The sequence below is a fragment of the Anguilla rostrata genome, chromosome 6, assembly GCF_018555375.3.
Source record: "Anguilla rostrata isolate EN2019 chromosome 6, ASM1855537v3, whole genome shotgun sequence".
NCBI classification, from domain to species: Eukaryota; Metazoa; Chordata; class Actinopteri; order Anguilliformes; family Anguillidae; genus Anguilla; species Anguilla rostrata.
Genome location: NC_057938.1, coordinates 53,565,931 through 53,593,745, shown reverse-complemented (window position 1 = coordinate 53,593,745; position 27,815 = coordinate 53,565,931). Strand labels below are relative to the sequence as shown.

General features: G+C 45.5%; 2 protein-coding genes across 3 annotated transcripts; both read left to right on the top strand.

Moving 5' to 3' along the window:
- The first annotated feature begins 1,981 nt into the window (after positions 1-1,981).
- LOC135257627 (hormonally up-regulated neu tumor-associated kinase) lies at positions 1,982-20,510 on the top strand. Its single transcript, XM_064340553.1, has 10 exons — positions 1,982-2,254; positions 4,775-5,067; positions 7,522-7,577; positions 10,221-10,359; positions 12,036-12,147; positions 14,050-14,219; positions 15,157-15,334; positions 15,562-15,645; positions 15,989-16,220; positions 16,585-20,510. The coding sequence occupies exons 1-10, from the start codon at positions 2,003-2,005 to the stop codon at positions 17,355-17,357; spliced, it is 2,289 nt and encodes a 762-aa protein (XP_064196623.1). The 5' UTR covers positions 1,982-2,002; the 3' UTR covers positions 17,358-20,510.
- A 5,012-nt stretch (positions 20,511-25,522) lies between these two features.
- dynlt1b (dynein light chain Tctex-type 1b) lies at positions 25,523-27,693 on the top strand. Of its 2 annotated transcripts, none has more exons than XM_064340551.1 (5): positions 25,523-25,659; positions 26,361-26,402; positions 26,565-26,688; positions 26,787-26,864; positions 27,271-27,693. In XM_064340551.1, the coding sequence occupies exons 1-5, from the start codon at positions 25,633-25,635 to the stop codon at positions 27,339-27,341; spliced, it is 342 nt and encodes a 113-aa protein (XP_064196621.1). In that variant the 5' UTR covers positions 25,523-25,632; the 3' UTR covers positions 27,342-27,693. The 2 variants fall into 2 exon arrangements, with proteins under 2 accessions (XP_064196621.1, XP_064196622.1); XM_064340552.1 differs by lacking the exon at positions 25,523-25,659 and adding an exon at positions 25,680-25,709.
- Positions 27,694-27,815: the final 122 nt, after the last annotated feature.

Here is a 27,815-nt window from a genome sequence, read left to right as displayed (position 1 = left end):
GCTAGGGTTGTCTGTAAAATACGCTATACAAATAAAATTTGATTTGATTTTTGAATTTGATTTTTGACTTCCCCTCGGGTAGATTTGGATTGTTTCATGACATCAAGTGACATCATGAGTTATGTCGCAGTTAGCCTAGCATCCTGCATAAGCGTGTTATATGTCACCCTTTATAACATTTAGCCATTGGCCAGGCGACTTTGTTGATTATGTCACATTTGGCATGACATGTTGCATATGAAGGTGCTATTTCACCCTTTATGAAGCATGACATTTGGTTATGCATGATTTATGAAGCCATTATGTCATGTTTATGAAGGCATTATACGGGCTTTATGAGAAACACTTTTGTCTAAAGAGTGACCAGGACAGGAATATGTAATGAGGAGAACAGGCCAGGGAGCCAGTTCTATGGGCTTTCTACACTATAAATTGTCTGGTGTTAATTAAACTCTGACAGTGCGCGCATGAGTCCAACATATGAGTCCAATGGAGTTGATTTATCACTGAACATTTTGCTGAACATTTTTACAGACCATAAATTATCCAGAACTGCACCAGTCCTGCACCAGAGTACCATTAGGGTCTATGCCTTTACAGAATGACCTGGCAAACTGCCTGTAGCTAAAGCATCACAGGTTTGCCCCTCCCCTACGTCACCAACCCTGTGTTATGAACGGTAGTCCATAGCGATGAGGACACAACTGGACTGGCACCTGGGTGAGTTTAAGCAGGCCAGAGTTCGCACCGCTGAATTTAATATCCGGGTACTCACAGGATTCCAGCTGCCCTTGCACGGGGGGGTCCGCCTGTCCACAGTTCGGCACGCAATTTCCCAGCATGCTGTGCGGCTGCACGCGGTCACATGTTCATGGGAGTTCATGTCGATTGGGATGGCACGGTGGTAACCACGATTCGTGATTCCAAACTGCGGAGAGAAAAAAAAAAAGAATAATAAAAAAACTGAGAAGCTTGAATATTCATCCACCTGGGTCAGTCATAGTTTTCATTAATAGAGGAGTCATCATCCAATCAGGCTTCAGAAAAAGGCTCCACTCCGCAAAGCTGCGAAACAAGCAAGCAAAACAAGAGATGACATCATGATGACATCATAATTGTTCTCTACCCGTTTTTCTGTCACTACGATGTGCATTTCATTACCACAAAACAAGTCTGGCAAATAAATACACGATGTTTCATAATATGAGATTTAATGGAGGTGTATTGCAGCAGGTCGTTGTGCCTGATAAAAGTTCTCTCTGCAAACAAAGCCAATTTACAAAACCCATCGCATTTTTAAAATCTCATGTTGTACTCTTTCTTGTGATCAGACCCAACCCGGACATCAGTGTAGCGCTCATATTTCGTGCACCTGCATGCTAAAGCTCTACCTGTCAGTTTTTCGGGCGGAACGTCTTCCTCAACGGAGCTTAATAATGTCAAGAATAAGCAGGGAAGAGGGTGGGGGGGGTGGAGAGAGAGAGAGCAGGGTAATAATGCGATTCTAAGGGCACTCGCCCCAACGCTAGTTACACAAGCCCCAGCGGCGCAGTGGGCTCTGGGGACAATTACGGTGTAGGGTGTCCTGAGAGCCTTCGCGGGACACTGGAACCGACGGTGTATCGGGTTTGGTTAATTATCTACTGCTCAGTTCCGCTCCGGTGCCCCGCGTCTGCGAGGGGACGGAGATCATTGGCCGAGAGGCGGTCCCAGGAGGGAGAGGGGGGGGGGGGCGGGGGCGGGGTGGGAGAACAGGGAGATGCTGAGCACACTCTCGAGCACGGAGGTTATCCAGGCAGGCTGATCCATGTCTCTCTCTTTCTCTCCGTCTGTTTCTCTCTCTCTCTCTCTCTCTCTTCCTCACACACAAACACACCAGCAGGAGTCTCTCGTCTTCCTTTCCCCTCGTTCCCCCCCACCCCCCGTCCCCCTTCACCCTGCTCCCCACCCCCCTCCCCCCCCCAAAAAAAAACCCCGTGCCACCGGGTAACCTGGCTCGGCGATGCCGGCGGCAGTGAAAGCAGCCCTGGAGGGGATCATCGGGGACGCGGCCGAGCCGGACAGGATCATCCCCGAGTGGGACCGTCCCGAACGGGAGGGGGGCGTCCCGGCCTGCCTGGCCAAGGTGCCGCGGGACGTGGTGAAGAACTTCCCCCACACCAAGCGCGTGGGGAACTACCTGGTGGGCAAGATGATCAACAAGGGCTCCTTCGCCAAAGTGATGGAGGGACTTCACATCAGCACGGGGGAGAAGGTAGGGCAGAACGCACGGCGCCATCTTTCTCTCTTCACATTTTCTGCTAAAACGGTTTTTAAAAAATGTTTTTTTTTTTTGTTTGGCCTGTTGGGGGTTGCTGGTTCTGACCCTTTTATTCTGCCATTTTCTCAGAAAAGATGTTAGATTTTTTAAAAAAATTATTATTATTCATAAAATACGCCACAATACACTTCAATTCATTTTACATTTGAATAACATTGTGCTAGATCATAGTACATTTAAGCGTGTGGGAAAGTTAGTCTTTTTAGCTGACGCCCCTCGTAGACTGGACGGCTGGCTGGTCGGTGGTTTAACCGATTTGGCAACACAGCGCTTGACTGAGGCTTCAAGGCTGTTTCACGCTTGAAGGAAAATAATACAACTGCTGAGTGAGAATAATGAAACTACAGCGCATGCCTGGGGCAAAGATACAAAAATGAAACTACTGTACTGCACGGTGTTTGTGTTCCATTAGGTTTAACAACTGGTAAAACACAAAATGGACGAGGCTACAAGGGTACCTGTGGATTAAGCCAGATGTCTCAGCCGATTTAGCACTTCTGTTATGCATCCCCACGCTACTGCCAATGATATCACGTTACATACGTTCCGCCATTTGAGCGGACGCTCTTATCCAGAGCAACTTCACTTTTTTATTATTATTTTTTTTTTTTTAAAACATAAAATCCCTTTCTACCGCTGGACATTTTAATGAAGCGCGTCGTAGTGGAGTGCTTTGCTGAAAGATACAATGGCGGGACCACTGCTGGGAGTCAAACCCACAACCCCCTTTCGGGTTTGCAAATCCAGCTCCCCCCGAACTGCTTTTCTTTTCCTTGGGATGGGTGAAAACGAACCCTTTTGGTTTTGTTATCCCGCGGTTGCATTTACTGGACCATGCTGTAATACTGGATATGATAATACCTCATGAAACAAAAAGACATTGTTGTCAGCTGGATCAGTTTGGCCATTATTGATCCTCTGAGATCTACAGTTCACTAGAGAATATGTTTTTTGCCCATTAAATGTGGAAAAAAATATTCAAGTGTTAGATACTGTATTTTAATACTTTTATTGTTATTACCAGCCACCAAATCTAAAGGAAAGCATTTTCTTTACTTTAAACTTGTACAACTGCTTGGCTCTCAAGTGTTGTTTTGCTCTAAAATGCCTGTCACCAACAGAAAAGGAAATTATTAATTTCCTCTTTTTTCTATAATTTGAATGTGAAATCTGTTTTAGACACAGATACAGTTTTGTTCACCGAAATCACACTCAAGTTCCAAGCACTTTCACACCAACCCTGGACTTAACTGTCACAGTAAAGCTACTCTTAAACTCTTCCTTGTAATGTTCTTGCACATGTATTACGATGCCAAAAAAGAGAGGGCTTCGAAGCAGATGACCGATTACATGTCTCTAATGAAATGCATGCATGAGGTGCATCTTAGCAGCCACTGCATCGCGCATGGGGGAGCTTTCTAAAGGTGTACGCACTCCAGCGTACAGAACAGTGGGATAAAGGCTATTGATCAATGGGGCCCACACTGGCCCATGAGAGCTGGTCATTAGGACCGGGCTCTCCGATAATCCTTCTTCATTATTAAACACCCCCCCCTTTGTCCCCCCTCCCTCGCCCAGGTTGCTGTTTGTTAAAGGTAAACCAGCTCATTTAGGTGACAGCCCCTTCAGAGGGTCACGGTGTTATCCAAGTTTTCCGGTGTGTTGTTCCGGCTGCCCTGGTAACCGTGGCGATGGGGAAACAGCCAACACTGATGCATTATCTTTTTTTTCTCTTTCTTGATCACAAAGCCGAGACTCTTATTTGATTGGCCTGTTTGTTTTTTTTGGTTTTTTTCCTCCTTGTTCTCCATGCAATGCGTAGATACCCTTTGTCGTTACGCAACATCAAACACCTGACACCGGACAAGATGGACTGTGTTTGGTTGCGGCACACATCCAAAGAACAACGTGCGTGTGCTTGCGTACACTAGCCTGTCGTTTTCGCTACTAACACATACATGTTTCCAGGACGACTTTGTAGGCACATCACGCAGCTGCAGGGAAGACATTTTCTGAAATTTAACGCTTTGAAGAGTATCATTTTTTTTTTGGATTTTTTTAAATTCAAAACTCAGTGTTCTAGAACTCCACTGTTTCCAAATCACCAGCGATGATCGTCATGTCAGCATTAGAATGTTCATTTGAGAACATTCCAATCACACGTTTGTGACCTCACAAGGGTTAAACCTGTGACGTCTTGCCCCTGGCCTATTCACTAAACGTGCGGAACACATCCAAAGCTCTGCGTGTTCCAGCTCTGTCATGCTTTGGGTTGGTCTTTGTGACGTTAGCCACATAAGGGTTGGTCGTGTTTGCGCTTGTCCTAGGTGTTGAGCACCCGTCCGTTCCTCTTTAGAATACCTGTGCTGAAGGGCGTTAAGGGTGACTGCACTGACGTGGCCCCGCGACCCAATCTCAGCAAAAAGCAAAAAAGGGCTGTGATCTGTGCGTCAGGTGGCCATCAAGGTGATCGACAAGAAGAAGGCCCGGCTGGACTCGTACGTGCTGAAGAACATGAAGCGGGAGCCGCGCGTCCACCAGATGGTCCGGCACCCCAACGTGGTGCAGCTGCTGGAGACGCTGGAGACGGAGAACTCGTACTACATGGCGGTGGAGCTGTGCCTGGGCGGGGACCTGATGGACCGCATCTGCGACAGGAAGCGCCTGGACGAGCGCGAGGTGCGCCGCTACACCCGCCAGATCCTGTCCGCCGTGGAGCACCTGCACCGCCACGGCGTCGTGCACAGGTGAGCCGACCCCCCCCCCCCCACCCCCCCGCTGCTGCTGCCACGCCAACCACAAGGACGGGGGGGTGCACCAGCAGACAGTCCGTGAAAGGGAATGGGGGGGGAGGGGAAGTTTGCTGTCCCCTCTCCCCCACATCTATGTACATTGGGATATGGTGAGTGGTGTGGTGGGGGGGTTGTGGTAGTAGTAGGAAAGGTAAAGCTAGCGCTAGTTTTGTTGTGGACAAGTGGTGTTGAATTCCCCTCAGACTGACTGCAAAGCAGGACAAAGAGGTCAGTTTGTCCTCAGGTTGGAATGCCAGAGCAGGCCCAGGGTGCAACACACTCATCACCAGCTCCATTGTCAGTCCGGGAGAACGCAGGACAGCGCGTGCTCTACTCTGACGCACAATGTCAGTCACTGCATTTCAGCAAGTCAGGCTCACACAGACATTGTGACAAAGTTTACACTACATTTCTACGGGTTTACATTGTGGGTTTACATCGTGCCTAACAATTCCCTTGTAGCCGTGACTGTTGTCATGATACAGCACTGCCTCTTATGTCATATAGCTTTAAAAAAAAATCCTCAAAAATTAGTGTGGTTACACACCTGTTTATGATATCCACATTTCCGCAATGTAGCAGCTAATTGTGTAATCACACAGGTGCACAGGTGCGAGGCCACTGTAGTCCTTATGAGATAGCGCCGTACCGATGTATGCAGGGATGTCGCTAGTGTCGGGGGGGGCAAGGCTAAGTAGGAGGTGGTGCCGATTATAGTCGACCCAACGTGAGGGGGGCCCACAGCAGTAAAGAAAAAAAAAAAAGTAATTTGTTTTATCTTTTTTTTTTTTTTTTTTTTAAAGGGGGGGCGGGGGGGGTTCCAGAGCAATATTCTTTCGGGGGGCCCCAGAATTCCTAGCTACGTCTGAGCAGTTCTCTGTACGTCACTAGCAGCCCGAAAACGAGTCTCCCCTTCTTTCAGATCAACGTCCAGGAAGCCCACTCAGACCCCAGTTAGCCCGCCCAAGGGTACGCTTGAATCTCGAAGGTTCCCCTGCCGTCTGGCCAATGGCACACATTGCTCTCTGTAGCGTGCGATAAAAGGAAATGGCTCCTTCCTTTACTGTGACGGTGTCATTTTAGGATAACCGCTTCCTCGGTATAGCTCAGCTCGTAAACAACAGTTTTACGAGGAGATTCGGGGCAGTTATCCATTTTTTTTAAAAAGGCTGCATTGTTATTTTTTTCGCTCTCCACACGGCCTGTGGGATCTGTAGACTTTCCGCACCTTATCGAATGTCTCCCCCCTTGTGTCTGCATTTGTCACGGATAGTGGTGAGAGTGTCCAGTAATGGCAGCATAAAAATAAGAAAAATTGGAGGAAAATTAAACCCACAGAGGCCTTGGATTCCATTTTAATTTTTCATTGCATTTATTTATATACATGTAAGAGTAGCCGGTGTGGTCAGGGACTAGAGATGAACCAGTATTCCAGACACAGAGGACAAGACCTCCCTGCAAGTGCTACACCAACCTTGGATCTTCCAAATTTGGGTTTTGGGGGGGGGGTGATGGTGGTAGGGATTTTGGTAAGGGAGGGGGGTGAGGGTGAGCTTTACCAAAGACAGACGGCCAATGGAACTTTTTCGTGGCTTGTAGTGATGTCATGACAGCAGATTCCGTGGAGAAGGCAAACGTGATTGCCGCATCGTTTAAACCATACTTGTGCAATTTCATTTTTAGTCACAAGTTTTACTTTTGAATTATCTGATGTGACTTCTTTGCTGCCCCCTACAGGTCATTTTCCATATTATTACACTTCGCCAAAACAACAGGAATTGTAGTTACCCGTTTTATGCCACAGTATCAAATACAGATTACCTCATTGAGAAGAGAATCCTGCTGGCCCTATTACCCAATATGCTGGTGGAATAATCGAACATGTATTACAAATTCATATTCCAGAAGGTTATGACACCATAAAATAAAATTTTTAAAAAACTGTATTCCAGAGATATTCCAGAGCACCAGCATGGCCATGTACCACACAGATGAGGTCAGGATGGGGAAATTTGATTAACAAGTTATTCACTGAAGAGGATCTCAGGGATGTGGTGCCTATAACTGCAGGGCCATTCAATGTTGTGGATAAAACACTGCTTCCCATTGGCCAGGACCACTAGGTCTGGAATAAGTTCCCTGACCTTATTGGTTAATTCATTCTCTTACCTGCTCTAAACTGATCAATAGGGTGAGAGATCTTATTCCAGACTTATTCCAGAGGCCCTGGCCAATAGGAAGCATTTACTCATTCTCAAAACTGCATGACTAGGAAAACTGAAATGTTTAACTGAAACAAGTAAATGCAACTATGCTGAGTTTTGTTTATGTTTGTGTAAAACTGTTTTTGCAGCTAATACTGTATCACAACAGATATCTTTTAAATTTCTTCTTTGTGTTTGATTGTAGGGATCTAAAAATTGAAAACTTCCTCTTGGATGAATATAACAACATCAAGATTGTTGGTACGTATTGTTGGTTTTGGTCTTTTGAATCAGTAATGTTTACAGTGCAGGTTTAATGATTGAATTATACTGAGGCAAAAGTGGAAGGTGATACAAAGGAAATTATGGCATCGCACAGTTCTACAAAATCAAGAGGCCTCAACCATTCGGTTCTAAAAATATATTTTAGTTCCTTGCTGGAATGTTGGCCTTCTTCTCTAATGAAACAATTAGCAATAATTAATTTTTTTTCAGTTTTAAAATCCATTAACTGGAAACACACAGTATAATTGCTCCCAAGGCACTCCTAAAGTTTGGGGGTTTCCACAGTACCAAAACGGTGTGGTTTTTTGTCCCCTTGCTCCCAAAACGATCCCATGGAGTCAGTCTCCAGATGACATCACCCCAAACTCCGCAAAACTTTAAAAAGTGCTCAAATTTGACCAGCGCGAGCAGGCTATGTTTTTTTTTTAATGTTAAAATGGGTGAAACATCTCTGGTTTAGTCCTTTTGCAGGCTGCTACGAGGCTAACACCAACCCGGTTATTCACCAGAGGCAGTGTGGGGCGGAACTGAGAGTAGTACCGCACATCAGTTTTGCCCCCCCGTGCACAGCCTCCACAGAACTAGAGTCCTCCTGTCGCCATGGCGATGCTTCTGTGCATGTCATCACCAAAGCGGGAGTTCTTCTTCTTTTTTTTATTTCACAACCAAAAAAGAAAAAGGACTACTTTTTTTTTTTCTTCCCCCCAAGTGCACAATTGAATTTGTGCCCATTAGGATAAGAGGGGGGGAGGGAGGGAGGGGGGTCGTTGGAAAAATCTTGGTGTGCAGGCAGGACTCCGATGGGCCTCTGTTAGGGACATTAAATAACTAACTTCATGGAAAGGTTTGCCTCCACCGGGGTTTGCTTTGACCAGGAACCATCGCAATGCAGCCAGGGCCCCCGGGCCGCTTCTCGGCGAAAGTTTGTTTACACGGCGTGCGCGGGATCCACTGTAAACACGATTATCCGCTATTGTTGGCACGGGACGCAACTTATTAACGCACTGGGGAGAGTTACGCTCCTTTTAAATACGTTTCACCACATCGCACCCCCTGCTCGTTTGCCGTTAGTGCACGTGAATTCTTCACCCCTCTTTCAAGATTCTGCTTTTATTTCTCGACCACCAAACATGCAGTTTGAACGCTGGGCGGGTGTGACTGGGTTCTGCGGTCTGAGCTACGGTTCCAAGGCCTCTCAGAGAACTTTGTCCCGTGAACCAAGAATCCAACGTTTCCTCATTTTCACTTTTAGCTTTTTTTTTTCTGTGGGACTCTTTTAAACACTTTTTTTTAATACACTTACTTGCATTCCAGATCCTTCTAACCGTTTCATAAACTAGCTTTATTTCCAAATATAACACTTTGATTCTTTAAGCACCTCAGCTAAGCCAAGACTGACCTTGGAGGACATCTAAAAGGCTGCTCAACGCTGTGCCGAAGGTCTCCACTCTCAGTATTCCTGGAGGGGTAGTATGCATGCCTCCCCCCCTCTTTTTTTTTGCTGCCAACATCTTATGCTTATTTACTTAATCAGACAAAATCATTACTGAGTTTCTTGTTTTTCTTACATTGTTCTTTTCTCCAAAAAAAAATCATCAGATCACACTTCTAAGCTCAGGAAATATTTTTCTGCATCGTCACTCTGGAACAAGCCCAGGTATAAACACCCAATTATGTAATTGGACCAATTAATTCAGGGGAAATAAGCTGGAACAAAATCGAGAATACCCAGAAGTCCCTGGGAAGGGAGTTAGTGTGGCACTGCTGACGCAGGATAAGGCCTTGTACATTTAAAGCCTCTCATGTCCCTGATGAGTCTGCTGCTTCTCCATCTGCCCTTCATCTTAATGTGACCCTGGGGGCAGTGGTTCCCAGCCCTGTTCCTGGAAATCTACTGTCCTCTAGGTTTTCGCTCCAACCCCAATAAAGCACACCTCATTCAGCAGCGAGAGCAGGGCTGCCCAACCCTGTTCCTGAAGATCTACCATCCTGTAGGCTCTCACCCCAACCCCAATAAAGCACACCTTATTCAACAGCTAGAGCAGGGCTGCCCAACCCTGTTCCTGAAGATCTACCATCCTGTAGGCTTTCACCCCAACCCCAATAAAGCACACCTTATTCAGCAGCTAGAGCAGGGCTGCCCAACCCTGTTCCTGAAGATCTACCATCCTGTAGGCTTTCACCCCAACCCCAATAAAGCACACCTCATTCAGCAGCTAGAGCAGGGCTGCCCAACCCTGTTCCTTGTAGGGCATTGGAGTGTGGCATTGGAGGTGGGAGGTTGAGGTCAAATTCTCAACTGTATTTATTTAGTTTGATTTGGCTCACGTAGCCCCACCTGGGCGACATACTCCACCCCGTCACCCTGCTACTGGAGCGGTTAAAACGTTGGCGGTTTTTTTTGCCGGTTTGTCCCGTTTGCAGACTTTGGGCTGAGTAACACCCTGCTAACGTTGGCGGTTTTTTTTGGCGGTTTGTCCCGTTTGCAGACTTTGGGCTGAGTAACACCCTGCTAACGTTGGTGGTTTTTTTTGGTGGTTTGTCCCGTTTGCAGACTTTGGGCTGAGTAACACCCTGCTAACGTTGGCGGTTTTTTTTGGCGGTTTGTCCCGTTTGCAGACTTCGGGCTGAGCAACACCCTGAAGGCGGAGTCCCTGGCGCAGGACCTGCTCAGCACGCAGTGCGGAAGCCCCGCCTACGCGGCGCCCGAGCTGCTGGCGCACAAGAAGTACGGCCCCAAGGTGGACGTGTGGTCCGTGTAAGTCGCCGTCGCCGCGACAACGGCGGGAAGCCTCCCCTTAGGCCCCGCCCCCATCCCCCCCCAAAAATGATCGTTGTAGCTCGTCGTCATTCCTTCTCCTAGTTTGACATACTATCACTTTCTGACCTACCCTACGCTTCCTGTGTGAACTGGATTTGATGTGTTCATGGCTATGGACAACTGTTACATAATGAGTATTGTACCTTATCGGACCTGTGTTTTGTAGTTGTTCCAATGACCATAGGTATGCACCTATTGTATGACGCTTTGGATAAAAGAGTGCCAAATAAATGTAACGTAATGTAAAAAACCCTAAGCAGGCACCTCCTCGCTATTTTCCTATTTTCATTTCTCTCTCTCTTGGTTCCAAACGCTATTCTTTTTTTTTTTTTGGGGGGGGGGTAAGTAAACGAATGGTCCTTTCCTGGAGACGGAATGTTTGGCTGTTCTCGCTCTAATGAAACGTGCGCTGGACTTCCGTTCCACATTTCTGAAGGCGTACAACTCAGGTTAACCCCCCCCCACCACCACCACCACCACCACCCCCCACGCCCACGCCCACACCCCCACTCCTCCACCCAAACCCCTTCAGGGGCTAGCTCTGTTAACACATCCAGGAGTTTAATCATTAATGTTGCCTGGCGATCGAGAACACAATTAAGCAACAAAGAAGTAAATATTTTTTCGAGCCGTTTTTTTTTTTTTTTCTTCTTCTCAACCCTCAAACATTGACGTCTTGCAAACCGCTAGGAACTGACTGGTCCACAGGCGCCGGCCAAGCAGCCGAATAATAATAAATAACTATGACATAAGCGTGCCGAGGCTTCCCGACAATTACTCGTGTAGCATTACCGTTTGGAAGGCTTGTGAAAACAATCGCAGTGTATTTTCGACCAGACCTCACCAAACAGCTGTTGTCACATCCCTGCTTATTATCAGAATCAATACGCAGAGCAGTAATGAAACTTTAATTGTCCGTGCAATGCGCAAATCTGCCTTTGGCTTTCACGTGAACAGTAAAAAAAAAAAAAAAATTTTAAAACACAACATTCATCAACAGGAGCAGGCACAGTAAAATCATTAGAAGCAACTCCAGCATCGGGACATTGACGCCAACTGTGTACAAAGTGCAGAGCATTAAGCATGAAAATAAAATTGCAGGTTATTAGGCTTTAAATATGCGGATTGCACTTGGAATAATAGGTTGATTTAAAATGCTTCTAGTAGCCTGCAGAATCCTAAGATGTCTTCCAGAGGGCAGTTTATCATTGATGGGGAAGAGGGTGGGAAGGGAACTGGTGCATTATTGGCCACTCTGTATAACAACGTTTGCTGAATGAATGTAATGTAATGTAATGTGATGAAGGGCCATCAGAGGTGAGAAGTCGTCAGTGGTCAGAAAGTAAAAGTCCTGCCGTGTGTTTCCTCCACGCATGAACTCAACCCAGCTGATTCCACTAATTAGTTCCATCTCCTGGCTGAAGAATTTTGCAAATCCAGGTGACAGGAACAATATCCTGGGGAGGAATTTCCTACTACTTTCTGAACCTGGATTTTCCACCACTGAGGGTCTTTTAACATTTTTAAAAAACTGTACGTACCCAGACACATTTGTAAAGTGGAACTTCGGGACCCCTCACACGGTGATTTGTGTTGTTTTTCGGTGCGCACAGGGGGGTGAGCATGTTCGCCATGCTAACGGGCACTCTACCCTTCACCGTCGAGCCCTTCAACATCAAACAGCTGCATCAGAAAATGGTCAGCGGTGAAATCAGCAACATCCCTGCTGACATCAGCAAAGTAGGCCTGCAACACCCAACCCCACTCCCCCCCCCAACCCCACTCCCCCCACCACACCCCTTCCACATGCTACGGCTAACTGCACAAACCATGTGAAGCCATCAGGTTGGCTGTTGCCCTCTCAGTTCAAACCCAAAAGAGGGCGAGTCACAGATGCAGTGACTTTTGTGTGAAATCAGTGAACCCGTCTAGGGTTTGGGTGAACCTGCACTGGTAGAGTGCAGGTTTCAGTCGCCTAGTAGCAGGCTATGCCAGTAAACTGAGCTATATTAGTTAACCTTGTCCACCTCAACTGATGAACCCTAAGGGTCTAGTGCGCTTCCATGTGATAGCATTGCAAAGTCATTTCCCACTAAACTTAATCCGAACAGTTCCATAATATCCTCATCTCCCTGCAGGGACAGTGGTGCCAGATTTCATGTCCGTTCAGATTGAGATGCGTGTGGCGTGAAATATAAGATGGGCTTTCAAACCTCTGTGATACAACTTTATGCCAAAATCAATGGAATGGGTGGGCACTCTCACATGTGGATTAGTTTTGGCTGCTTGGCAGTTTGATAAGCATGAAAAGGCTCAACTAAGAATCCCTAAGAACAGTTGTGCTGCTATGAGTTATGTATTTATTTATTTATTGTGAAATCATAAACAATCTGGATTCTTTTTGCTCCTTGCACAATCTAGGGCGTATGACAACTATCAGTCAATTCAATAATAACCTTTGTTTTACGATAATAACATTACTTTCCCATATGTATAAAGATAAAGATATGTATTTAGTATGCGTGTGTTTAACCGTAGATTTTATATTTGAACCGTGATACATATGTACTTGAGCTTAGAGTAGGGGTCCCACCTGCCCCCAGATATAAAAGTAAAAAAAGTCAAACGGAGATGAAGTGAGAGTTGGGGGAGGGACCGGGGGCACGATGGGAATTTTATCAAGCTGAGATCATAGCAACAAGGGACCGTCTGAAAATGACCGTCCCAACCCCTTCGGTTAAAACTCCAATTATTACCCACAATCCCGCACAAGGGGGGGGGGGGGAGAAAAGGGGTGCGTAAGGGGATACCCGAATCCCCGACGGCGTGACTTCACCCGCTCGGCCGAATACTGGCTGCTATTCTTAGAGCGAGGCGCATCGCGGCTTCAGATGTCCTCCTGGGCTCGTTTGCAGTGCGAAAGGGGCCACTGCCCTGGCAAACAGTCAACACCAGGGAAAGGATGCATTTCGTTTTTTGTGTGTGAAATATTCAAGGAAAACACTGGGATATACAGAGATACTTTTTGGGCTCTGTCATAAAGGCAGCCGAAGCTGAGACTCTGAGCAGGCGGGGTTCCTGGAACCTTTACAGTTTCACGCTGTTTGGTGGAGAATATCTTCGCATACAGAGGGATACAAAATGGACATTTGGGGACTCTTTCACTCCCAAAACCCCCAACACACCCCAACACCCCCCTTCCCCACCCCCCCCAACCTTCAGAACACACAGGATGAGCGATGAATTCCACGAGAAACAGGGATGATTAAAAACACCCCGCGGCGGAACAGGAAGTGAGTGAACGACGCCGCGCGGGGCTCTGTGAAAACACGGGCTGCGTGCGGCCAGAGGAAACGAGCGAATGTCAACGCCCGAGGCCCAGCCGGCCTCCTCGTCCCCCGACCGGGGGAGAAACATCGCCCCAGAGGGGATTCACCGCGCTCCACGTGCGAAAACACACACACACACACACACACACACACAGTCCACCCGTGTGTGTGCGTGCGCGTACGTTTATGTGCGTGTGTATGGAATCAGCTGGGGCCGCAGCAGGGTCCGATCGCCCCTTGTGCGACACGGTGTAACACACTGAGACGTGGAATCTTCCAGAACCCCCGTGTTAATTAGGTATCACTACTCCCCCCCCCCCGATTTTCCACAGCCGCCGTGCAGTTCATGCTGTCCCTGCTGGAGCCCGACCCGGCCAAGAGGCCCAGCGTGAAGGAGGCCATGGAGGAGCGATGGCTGAACGAGGGCTACGCCAAGAAGCCGCTGAATTCGGTCTTCTACAGAAACAGGTACGCGCCGGGGCTTTTTCTGATGGTTTAAAAACGTGGTGATGAGTGGGGGGGAGAGGGGGCAGCAGAGGGGGGGTAGTTGAAGGGGAAACGGGGGTTCCTGTGGAAAAACGACACGCATAATGTGTGTGTTTTTTTTTCTTCTTTAAAATGGTTTTGGCAGAGTATGACACGAAACTGGAGAAACCCCCGCACACGGGCGGGGGGGGGCGGGGGGGGGGGCAGCTTTCGGTCTCTCCGGCGTTATTTTTGCCGCCCGGCCCCCACATCCTGACGGGCCGTTTCACCGGGAGCCCTACCTGCCTCGCGGTGAACTCCAACTGTAATCTCCACAACTGCTTTTAATTCCATCCATCCATTATCCATCCATGCATTAATTCCATCCATCCATTATCTATATCCGCTTATCCTGAGCAGGGTTGCAGGGGGTGCTGGAGCCTATCCCAGTGTGCATTGGGCGAGAGGCAGGAATACACCCTGGACAGGCCGCCAATCTATCGCGGGGCGACTGTTTTTTTATTAATTTGTTATTTTTTAAATCATTTTTTTCGCTACTGCGTTCCACGTCCGTCCGCTGAACCTGGCAAACGCGTCGGTTTCGCTGAATTCACCCCGGGCGCGGAGTGCTGCTCTCACCACCTCGCGCAGACGCCACTCCAAGATGTCCGCACCGCGGCTCCTCCCGTGTAAACGCTCGCACATGCCCAGAGTCTGCTCTCGCTCGGCTGAACTACATTCGGCTCAGATCATACCATGCCGAGATTAGATCACCCATACCAAAAACAATTCCTCCATAATGATGAGCAATAATACAAAGGGATTTAAGGATTTATTTTCTTTTTTTATGGCAATCACACAGTCTGAAAAGTGCTGGACGGTTTTAAAATAGGAAGAAATTTGAAGCTGAAGTCGGGAAACGTGTTGATTTTATTTCCAGACTCCAGCCGGAGGAGCTGAACTCGGCCGTGCTGAACTACATGAGCGAGTCCCTGGGCTACAGCCTCTCTGACGCCGTCCACACCCTGGTCAACAACCGGCCCTCGTCCGTCATGGCCACCTACTGCCTCCTGCTGAAGAAGCTCGCCCGCAACCAGAAAGGCCTCAAGGCCATAAAGGTACTTTTGGGGGGCCCTAAATAATTTGGGGGCCCCTCCAAAACACTGGCGAGAAGGCGGGGCCCTGGGAAAGTAGGCGGGGCCATGGGTCAGAAGGAAGGGCCCTGGGTGAGAAGGAGGGGCCCTATGCGAGTAGGCGGGGCCCTGGGCAAGAAGGTGGGGCCCTGGGTCAGTTTCCTTTCTCAAACTGCGATTGGCATGTTTGACCGCGTTTGTTTCCATCACAGAAAGTCGGCAGCAGCGAGTGGAATCTCCCCAGCAAGACGTGGACAGACCGCAAGGAGAAAACACCCCAAAAGGTCCTGCCACAGGTACCGGAGATGCATTAACACGGTCTTGACCTTTGACCTTTAAAATAGCCAGGCACTTGATTTTAAATGATAGCACACTCAGCAGACTCAAGAATGACAAAATATAATACATTTCTGATCCTGTAGCATTTGACCTTCTGACAAAACGTTCTTTGTAATATTTTTCTGTTCATCAAGATTTGGTGTCCAGAGTAGTTTCTCAATCCTTGAAGTGATGTCTTTTGTTTTCTTTGTATTTTGTTTGTCTGTTCTGTTTTTCCCCAAGCGTAATTTCAAATCCCATCCCTCAGAGGTGGTAGAAACCCAATCTAAATGCTCTCTTGCCTGCTGTTGCCTTCCACAGGAGGCCGCAGCGGAGAAGAGCACGAAGAAGTCCAGCAGGTCGTTGCGAGCCCAGTGTCACGACGACGAGTCCCCAGATAACAGAAAAAAAGCAGACGAAACCGCGAAGGAGAACCTGACGGCCACCGAGCCCAACGAGATGTCGCTGCCCTCACCGCCGCGGTCCACAGAAGTCATTACGGACGACCAGATCGCCATCACACTGGAGAACAAAGAGAGCTTCTTTCCGGAAGGTAATCCCACGCTTCCCTTCGTCTTCGTTTGTTCCTTAGGCAACACAACCCGGACATTACTGCCCCTTTTCCATCCGGATGTGGAACATAGGGGAATATATTTTGAATATGTGGACCGATAAAGGACTACGAAATGGAATATAGCAGAATATATTTTGTGGGAAATATAATGATAAATATTTTTCACAGCAGACTGATACAGTTCAATACCTGAAAGTATATAATTAGTATATTTTCAAATATATTTTGAAGGGGTACGATATCTTGATATTGCACTTCAATATATTTTCAGTATATTTCATCATCGTAAGGGTGCGGTTGTTTTTTTCCCCCATTCTGAGGACCTGTCGCTTCCTGGTTTCAGTGTCCACGTTCGCGGAGCGGGAAATCGTCCACCTCTCCCCTCCCAAGACCTCCTGCAGGGAGGCCTCCTGCTCCAAGCTCTGCGAGTCGGCCCCCTGTGACGTCCCGGCCAACGGGGACCCCGGCCAACCGCCGAAACCCCACGAGCCACGGCCCGCCCTCTCCGAGAACCGCCCGGCGGACGGGGGCAGCCGTCGCCACGCCGACGACAAGCTGGACAAGCTCCAGGCCTTCTACTCGGACAAGGGCGTCTCTCCCAGAATGCACCAGGAGAACAGGGCGCACTGCAGGAGCCCCGCGGGCCAGCAGGAGGCCCGCTTCAAGGACATCCTGAAGGCCATGGACGAGAAGGCCCCGGCCCTGACCTGGCGGTGCCCGGAGAAGGACGGCCGCCATTTTGCCACCATAGACGCCATGCAGACCACCTCCTCGCCCTTGCCAAGGCTGAGGCACGCGGCGCCCAAGGAGGGCGTGGCCCGGGGGGTGACGTGGATGGGCGTGACACGGCACAGCACGGGGGGGTCCCCCTTCCTGGTGAACGGGTCCAGGCCGCCGGCGTTCCCCGCCGCCCGGCAGCAGACCCTGGTGATCAAGAGCCTGCGCCACTCCAAAGAGAGGGGGCGCGTCGCCGGGGGCAACGGCGCGGCCAAGCGCAACTCCGTCCAGCTCAGGGGCTCCCGCCGGGCGGCCGACCTCAACCTGCCGCTCCTGTCCCCCGCCTTCCAGCCCAAAGCCGACCGGAAGCCTGAGCTCTTCCGCATGGATTTCGGGTAGAACGGGCGCCAAGGGGCGGGGGCAGAAACCAACGCGGAATCGCGAGGAGTTTTACAGGAAAGGTTCCTCACGTCTCTTCCACCTACACCCCATCTTTACGGTATGTGTGCTATGGGGGCAGTTGAGAGGTGGCTTTTGGGGGACAGGCTGTTCCACACCAACAAGAGCAGGGGTGGGCAATCCCGGTCCTGGAGGGCCAGTGTGTGTGTGCAGCAGGTTTTTTGTTTCCACCAACTGCCCTGGCCAAATGAGCTACTTGGCTGTACAGACCATTTAACACTGGTTTACTCGCAGATTGGATCGCAGCAAAACATTTCATATAGGGACACAAGGAGAGTCACAAGGAGAGCTGTCATTCATGCACTTATTAAGAAATGTAGCTAAAAAAAAGTCAGATGGTCGTAAACGTTACGGCTAATTTATCAAATAAGGCCGGAAGTTGGCATGAACACCAAAAACAGATACGGTCCTCGTTGCCCACCTCTGAACAATGATTACAGACAGCTGGCACTTGACGTCCCAAAAAACAGATTTTTCACCAAAGCGATTTTGTATCTTTGGCCAATTTAAATGTGTACCGCATATTTCATATCTATACAATTGATTTTTTTCCCCCCCATATGCCCACTATAACCCATTTTATTAGATAAATAGTATGTTATTGTTTCCTAACGTCACAATTTTATATTGTAATGATCAGGTTGTGGAAAAGCTTTGTACCAATCCATATTTACCTCATAAAGGGCCTGTGTGATTTAATGATGTGGTAACATCGTTTTACTCTGGTGCAGAAGACCAAGATCTGGTTTCTGCTCCTAACCTTCCTACCTCTAGCTCACGGGACCGAAACAAGACGTTTCCACCAGAGGTGGGAACACCCAGTTAACATATAACATTTCCAGAACATTGGGGAAGACTGTGGTGAGAACTCTATTTGGTTGTGAGAAAACATTGCTTTGAGAACTGTCCCAAAACAGTCATAGAATATCTTTTTGTAAAAAAAAAAAAAACAATGTTACCGACATATGGCAAGTGCACAGGAAGTTACCCTAACTTTCCAAATGTTCTGTAAATGTTCTAAGAACCAAAAATTGTTAGCTGGGTAGACTTGTGTTTGGCTGAGCTTAGCATTAGCGCTGTTAATGGGTCTGAACCATTTAACTATGTAGTAATGCAGCAGCCTAGTGTTGTTAAAGTTACCATTCTCTCACAAATGTCAGATCTCCAACCAAACCCCTGCCCCCCGCCCCTGGCTCCACCCCCATCTACCTCTAACACTTTCTTTCGACTTTCTGTTTGCTTTTACTGAGATCTCTTGACAACTGTGAGACAGTTTTACAAGGAAGCATTTGTCAGCCGTGCCAAAACAAGGGAAAACCTGTCGACAGATAACAGAGGTAGCTGCCTGCAAGTCTAGAATATGGTGTGCAGATTTTTTTTTTTTTTTTTTAAGAAAACGTATGGATGTTTATTTTGAATGTATGTGTACAGTATATATTTTCAGGCTCTGTCAACCAAATGGGAAATTTTTTTGTTGCCAGGATACTTGAAAAATATGACTGAATCCGTTAGGATTATGGTCAGTTCAGTTTCACAGAGGTCAATTCAGGAAATTCATTTAAATGAAATTCATCGGTTGAAAATCCACATTGAATCTTCATGGGTGACTTTAACTGAAATGGAATTAGTCCAAAACCCGGAATACAGGCTTGGAAAGATTTGCTCCCGTCCTACTGTGCACTTAGGATCTTGTTATCCGAGTCCTATTCCTGGGAATCTTGTAATTGATGAGATTCTGGTCAGGATTTTAATTTTTTAAAATTTTTTATATGACAATATTCATGTGCTTTTCGATATGTTAAAACACACAGTGTGTCATCTGTTTTTAGAGTGATGTCTATGTAGCAATAATATGTAAATATTTTTTTAAATATATACGTTTACTTTTCATTTATTGCATTGTAATAAATTATTATTTAGTGAAACCTGGATTTTGGAAATTCATTTCATGGTTTGTAGCACCTAATCTGTTGTTTTGGATCAGTGTCAAGTCTAGTAGAGTACTTCTAACCGTACATTTCTTGCTAACACCAGAATTAACTAGGATTTATCACTACGACTTTTCCCATGTACTCCCTGATCATTAAAACGTTTTCAAGTTGAACTCTTAAAATAAAGAGTGAAAAATAATGTGAATAAAACATTGATCATTTTGTACAAGAGCTGAGCACAGTGGCCTTTAAGTTATCATGTTTAAAAGAGGGGCAGGCTCATACAGTATGTATGAATCCGAGGCTGGAGAACTGCTTATGTAAATGTTTTGTTTCTCAAAACAGACCCCTACATTGGTGTGAATAATTGATGGGTAAAGGAATCTTTTTGGGCTCTGAACCGGGACTGAATAATTGAAGGCTTGTTGTGGCACCAGATATCCTATTGAATGGGAGCTGTCCCTGCCGTGTGAAATGGTGAAGAGAGATTGAAACGATTGAAGCGTTTCTTATCCGCTCGCGTTACCACTCAGAATCAACCGAAATAACGTATGCGTGTTCAAAAGCAAAGCCTCGCGCCCATGGAATGAAGGGACGCGAGCGTCCTCACCCGTAAATGTCTATATTTATTATACTTAGGCCTATTGTCCTCACACTGACTCTTCTCATGCGTAGAAACGCTGAATACTCTTATGAGAAATCCTTATTAATCAGGGGTGGAAACTGCGAATTAATAATGTATAATTCAGAAATTAACCTTGTATTCACCTCAACAAAGACACTTACGTATTTGGTCATGCAGCTGCAGTGATCAGTGACACTCATTGTTAATTTAGAATGTCAAACACTGAACCATTTCTTCAGCACGCAATTTTTCACTGGTTAACAGCTACCGTATGTTCCAGGCTCAAAATAGCCCGTAATGTAAACGTGTCCTAAAAGTTGTATTTTCTCACATTGAAGGTCTCCACGGTAACCGACGACTCAATCAGCTGCAAACACGGCGATCAGGCCCCATTCTCACTACTCTGATGAGTCACCACTTTGGGCGCTCTTTAAAACGGTTACATACACAGGCATATGCATTCCACGTGCTGCGCAGCTGCCATCGGTGAGCCAATTTAATTCGGGCTTTTCAGAAAAAAACATGTTCAAACGTACATTTGCTGATCTATCTTCAGACATGAATACTGTTGCGGGGCGGGCTAAAATTCCTCCTGACCTGATTATGGGCGGCTACATTTCGTCGGCAAACCTTGATGGACTGCTTTATGTTAGTGCCCCGGTCAGTGTGCCTTTCATGCACGACTTTCATTTAGATCAGGGCAGGCCTAGGGAAATCTGGGCTGAACTTTTTCCTAATGCCGTAAAGATGTTTCAGAACTGGCAGGTGTGCTAAGGGTGTGCACAGGTTTCAAATCTTCATAGGGTATTAGAATACCCTGGAATAATGGCCTTGTAACCACTACGTTAATAAAGTTTTCATGCGTGCAAAACAGGCTGAAGTCACTGTGTACTCCTGAACCCATCGATAGGCGCAACTCAAGTTTTTCGCCTATCAGGTGCCGGTTCAAACGTCTAGCATGTCTGAGTGTCTTGGCACAGTCACGCAAGTACTCTAACGACCATGGCGAGGTGAACAGAAATCAGTTTAAAGATTCTATGGACAAAGCCAACTGAGTCATTTACCTAACCATATGGCACAACACTGTTCTAGCCTCGTCTTGCCGGGCCATAAAACATTAGCAAATCTAATAAGAAACATTTAAAAAATACCCATAAGTCTTTTCGACAGTCATTAAATATGAGTCGCCTTGGGGAAGGGGGTCACTTGTAGAGACAGGCGCTATACTGAAACAATAATTGCTTAGTCCGAGAACTCGAATGCCCGTGGTACTCAGCTTTAAATATTGACTGGCCCACATCCAGCTCCTGGCCGTCCGACAACCGCGTCAAATATTAGAAGTGACATTTCTGCCTTCGTCCAATGAAAATAGCGCCGGAGTTAAACTGTAACCAGGTGGAAGTGATAAGATGCACCCCGGTTAAGGTGCTCCAGGTTTATCGAGTGAGCCCAGCGGGATTAGCGAACGCCAAAACATGTCCTCACTTGCCTGAATATTGAAAAAATGTCCTTCCTGAAAATATGCCTCATTATCTAATTAGACGTTTGTTTAAATATTAATCGTGTGCATTCCAGAATATTTAACTAGCCCACGCGTGGGGTCGTGTAGCGTAGCAACCTCCTCCTTTCGCTCCTTAAAATGCACGGTCCCATCCCTTAAAAACATGCAGCGTGTTCATATCAACATTCCAGAAACTTAATGGGGATGTACAATGAAGTGTTACCACAACACGGAAGAAATCATTTTCTGTTTTTAACCTCGGCGATTCTATATTATCCTATAGCATGCATTAACAGATCATGGGAAAATGTATTGCCAAGGTCTGATATTGAATCACTTTGTGATCTCTGAAATAGGCTATAGACATCTCACACATAACTTACACATAGTTAGACATGGGGGGTGGGGGTGAGAGTAGTTCATTGGTCATTTTAACAGATCATCCCTGTTTTCAATCTACTTTGGAAATAGGAAGACGTAAAATACGTTTTTGTTCATATTTATATTCAAGAGCTGCCTCACCCATTTGATGGGAGTGTGCACGTTTCCAAGAAGGCATTGATTTTATAGCAACATTGCCACCCGGCAGGCTGCCCACTATTAAACATTAATTTCCCAGTAATATATATATTTTTTTATATCTCAAATACATCTTCACCTTTTCACTGATCAGACAGTGTTCCCACAGTTGATAATAGATACATGACTTTAAACAGTGTATGTTTTTAATTTCCATGGCAACATTTTTGGTGTTTCATATTTGCACACCATGTTGGGTAAACGTTTTCAAGAATAAGCCAGACATTCCTATAGTATGTACAAACCTCCTGCCCCAGCATTTGCTGTTCGGTTTGTTCAGGAATTAAATTGTTTATCATTGAACACAGGTCTGAAAATGCACATTTTCAGTTAAATTAAATTTCACTGCTTCTACTAAATTCTAACAAATAAGTATTTTGAATGAGATATGAAAGCAAGTAAAAATAACACAAATAATGTATGAATGCAGTAACTAAATACAACCCAGGCCAACTATACAGATTAAGAGAATTATTGGATAATACCTTTTAAAAACAAAGGTAAAATACCACTGTTCAGATAAGCTGCTGAAAAATACAAAGTGGACAGGACATGTGACTTATTAAAAACAGAACTCGGTGTCTTCTGCAAGCAAAACTGTGCACATTAATACTATCAGACTGAAACGGATATTTGGAAACACTGCTTGTAGGGAATTCAATAGGTTCATACCTGCAGCCATTCTTCAGCTGAGACACACTAGCGGCGGCAATGATGTTTGATGGACGTTGATCCATTGCTGAATAAATCATGAGGCGGCTCGGGCCTTCGGTTCAAGCATAAATGCCGCCGTATCAATTCAGAGATTATAATCGCCTAATTAAGCAAGCATTGTGGAAGACATATCAAGCGATTTTGATCATCTTTTTGTGCAGTCGACACACCATCAATTTGCCATTGTCAGAAATCTCAAACTACACAAAACATATAATACTGGGCGCTTGGCGTTAGGTTGCGGGGAGGGGGGCGGTAAGGGGTTTTTAAACGTTCTCTCTTATCCTTGCCATTTCCACCGAGATGGAATTAAATCCGAGGTATTAGGAGGTAGCCGGAGTCAGCACCTCCCTGACTCGCGTGTCCCATGGAATAGCCGCACGCGCGCGCTAATGCAGTTGATCGGGTTTCTAATGACGCTCATTCATAATTGAGCGGTGGACTCCCGGGGTGCACAACCGGCCGGAGCAAAGGCACGGGTCCAGGCGCGGGGTCATTTGCGCACAAAACGGCAAGCGGTGCCGGGAACACAACGCAGACACTGTTTAATTCATGCAACCTCTGATTAACTGTCAGTTTAGGATCAGCACCACCCAAATCCCTAAAACGCGCCGTTTTGGCCAACCCCTTGCACCTGCTTCCTCCCGGCGCAGGTGCGTCTCTAGGAAACGACAGGACTTAAAATAAGGGTACCGCAACATTTAACTGTTCTTAAAATTTTAGAACTCCACTTTTCAAAGCAAACCGTTAAATTAAATTTTGATTGTCACAACATCATCGGGTTTTGCTATCGACAAAATGATCAGATTAGGCTCGGTATTGTTGTAAAAATAAACAGACATATAACACCATCTCTGTGTATAAAAGTTAAAGACTCCAGAGTTGTGGCGGTAATACTTGCACAGCACAAGCATCCGTCTTCAGTATAAATCTATGCAAAATGCATAGCCTATTTGAATAGCCTGGACGGGTATTTTGTTTATACCCTCTTAGCAGCATTTCTGAAATTCAGATGACATGTCAGAGACTCCGTGTAAAGTTACACACTGACCTCAATGATGAAGCTCCCATATCACAGCACATTGATGCAACTGCAGTTCTTGAACAAGGTTATAAATATAAAATATTTATTTTCTGCAATGCTAAATTCGTCTTCTTTACATTACATTACATTACAGGCATTTAGCAGACGCTCTTATCCAGAGCGACTTACACAACTTTTTTTTTTTTTTTTTTTTACTCAGTTTTCCACCATATTGTTTGTGTCAGACTCGTATACCTGAGTAAGTACCAAAACTGATCACCTGCTATAATGAGTTCATGAAGGTGAAAAGACGGAACTGTGGCCCCAAGTGTTTTTTCCTTCTTATGAAAGTAACCATTTTATGAAATTCAGCAAATATGTGCGCAATCAAGTGACACCTCCACGTTTTTCAGTATTTTAACTCACAAGGTCGCTGTAGTACAGTTGTGTCACGCAGTTGGCTACGTTGAAGTTTTTACTACATCATTCTGTACTTAGGATAGTATTATAAAGCTAAGCATTTCAACAAGCACAACAGGTCCTAACAGTAAACAATTCAACATTGTCCTGTAAATGAAATCCCTCATCGACGAAGAGGAGCCAGATTATCAATAAGTAATTGTGTTTACAGTACTCGAGTGGTCATTTAATCCAGTGGGTAGATAATAAAGCATTATTGAATCTATTAAATTGAACAATATTCAGCAAAAACATATGCTTAGCAGTTTTTATTTGTGCTTTAAATAAACTGCTAAAATGAACACAGAGTGGCAAATGGAATTAAAACTGTGTTTTGTTAAAAACTGTCACGATTGCATTAACATTGGATTTAGATAATGGATTCCCTTGTATGACTCGTGATAAAAAGCAGGCTATTGCTCGTTCAATACATTGCCTTCTTATGGACAACGCTGTTGATGCTCGCATTTTCAAAATTCCTAGATCGGTGGTTTTGGGCACTTCCGCAGGCGTGCACTGAGAGCAGCGTATGGAAAGACCGAAGTCTACTTCATTTTCTATATAAGTCCACTCGCATAGAGCATTTAAAGGTGTTTACAGTGCCTCATGTGCCAGAACCGCATTATTCCGATCATTTTAGGAGATTCTCAGTAAATCGAGTTAGGCTGTAGATGGGCCAACAGTGCCCTCTACTGAATCAACACGGTAGTGCGAGATTCTAAGATTCTGCGTTCATTCTAAAAACACCCGACCGCTTTCAATACTATTTAGAAGTCTTCGGTTAAATCACAAACAAAAGTCTTCGGTTAAAAAATATAATATATATATTTTATTGTTTAGTATTTTAATTGGTTCCCAAGTTAGGTGCTGGTGTTTGGCAGAAAGGTTAATTTTTCTGTATCACAAACGACAACCATGTATTTGCATAGATGTTTGTAAACTTGGTAGATTATGTTTGGACTCTAACAGGCTCTGAAGTGGTTTTGTTTCCTTAGTCTTCCTGTAGAATGTGGTAGAAAGCAATTTTTTTTAAAATCAATCTAAAGAACTTGCCTAAATAAGAACTGGCAAGATTGGGCGCTTCAATGGCCGACACAAACATATTCAAACACGATTCTAGGTTTTAATTTGCATATTGGTTAAACAGGTGACCCCACCCTGGCCATCCTTCAGTTAAACATTTAATCCAAAACAATCTCACGAAACATTTATCGATGATAAAGGCTAAAGTAACTGGCTTTGATATAAAACACATTGTGTTAGCTTACTTGTCAGCGTTCTCCGACCACACCACAAGCCGGTGCTTGCCTCCAAGATTCATTAACTCTGTTTGCAGAACTGCGCATGCTCTAGGAATAAAAGGGATCTAAGCCGACCGCATCATGGATGACTTCAATGCCGGGGAGGAGGTAGCCGACGATGCTAACGTGTCTTTGTTTGCTAGATGCAGGCTTTAAATGTTGTTGATGTAACGTAAAAAACAACTTGCTGGGCATGGCGTCAATATTACCTTTCCTAATTTGCTGTCCATTAGTCAGATGACGTTAGCTAGTTTACTGTTGGTGCTAGCTAGATTAGCTAAAGTGTTAAAATTAGCTAGCTAGCTATAACAGTTTGTCTTCATTTTATTTTGTGGGCTTGGCATCCATTCATTTCTTTCGTTTAACGTTCGTATAGATAAGATTATCAACCTTGCCAGCTAAGGTTACTTGATAACCTTATTATTTTGATCTGCGGTGGTTTCGTTTGACAGTGGCTTTAGTGCTAGCTTGCTAACATTTTTTTGTTTGCTGTGCAACAATTGTTGGTCTAATTACCTTAGTATATGTATGATCGACATTCATTACTAAGTATGTAAGTTAACTTATTTTTTGCTTAGGCAAACATTCATCTGCAGCTGGTATGTTGCAGCCTGGGTCGTTAACTTTGCTCAGTTTGATGTCTGACATTAATCTGCAGTGACAAGTATTTAGCTGGACTAAGTTAGCTGAAGCTAACGTTTCAGACAGGACACGGTGACAGAAGATATAACGTTAGCATGAATGAGTGTGGTTTGGGTTGTACTCGATGTTCTTTTGTGTTTAATTACTTGTTATGTTTGTTTTAACAGACTGCCTTTGTCGTTGATGAAGTGAGCTCCATCATTAAGGAGGTAAAGCAATACTTCTACTGAAACTACTGGGTTATTACCATGCAGGATTCACTTATGCATTGTGTTTATTTTTGGTTGTTTGCTCACCCAGCTGCACAGTGAACGACTGATTTTATTAATGTTTTGCCGTTTTATTTTGTAACCTCTGTTTTTGTTTTATAGTCCGTAGAAGGAGCGATCGGCGGAAATGCGTATCAGCACAGCCGAGTGAATCAGTGGACAACAAATGTAGTGGAGCAGTGTCTAAACCAGCTGACCAAATTGGGAAAGCCCTTCAAATACATAGGTACGCGTAGAGAGAGAGGCTGTCTTCTGTGTTGCGATTTGTTGCTAAATATTGATACGGATACGATCATAAGTGCATCTTTTTCTGTCTTCCATCAGTGACGTGCATCATCATGCAGAAGAACGGTGCCGGGCTGCAGACGGCCAGTTCTTGCTTCTGGGACAACACTACTGATGGTACGATTAAAACACACCAGTGCATTTGGGCTAGAGTGACTGTAAGATAGGCGGTCTGTTTAAAAAGCTCTGTTAAATGTAGACCACAGTATATTAGTGATCTCCAAGGGGTCAGGCACCAAGCACAGATGAAGTGAATGGGTCTTTAAAAGAACATTTTGTGAATGCTTCATATACAAAGCACACACATTGTGTAAAGTTAATGTTAAACATTTGTATATGGTACAACCTGCCTGGTCATGCAGCTAAAGTCTATCTTCATTACACATTCTGTTTGTATTCGAAGGTGCATATTCATCCATTTATCCTTATGCACACAAACAATGCAAGGAGAATGTCAGCCATTTTACGTACGTACAGTAGGTGGCGCTCTGTATTTGTAACGGTGTCATTTTCTCTCTTCTAGGAAGCTGCACTGTCAGATGGGAAAATAAGTCCATGTACTGCATTGTCAGTGTCTTTGGGCTAGCTATATAAACACAGGCCTTGCAGGGTTACCTGCACCAAAACCCAGCTTATTTTTTTGTAATTATCTAGTGAATGTTTTTCCTTTTAATACAGTGAGTTATGTCAACCTCAAACTACAGTGCATTCCTGTTTTGTAAAGCGAGTCTTTAGGGAAATCCTTCAGTCAAACTTGCCGGGCATTTCTTCCGTTCTTACCGACAGCATATTCAAATTCCTGTTCCGGTTCTCAGCTGCTGTTAGCCAGTCTCTGTTACTACCAAAGTGTTTCTCTACTGCACTGTGCCGTTAACTTTTCAAGCGAAGTGCTTCTTGTGCAAAGGTTTGTTTTATGTTTTGGATAAACTATTACACATTTTCCACACTTTCTGTGTTTTGTGTGCGACTTATTCACCAACTTCACTAATTTCAACACTTGGAATCCCCGGTGTCACTGTTTAAATAATTGCTAAATTTTTGCCAAGCATAAGTTTTTTGGTAAAATTC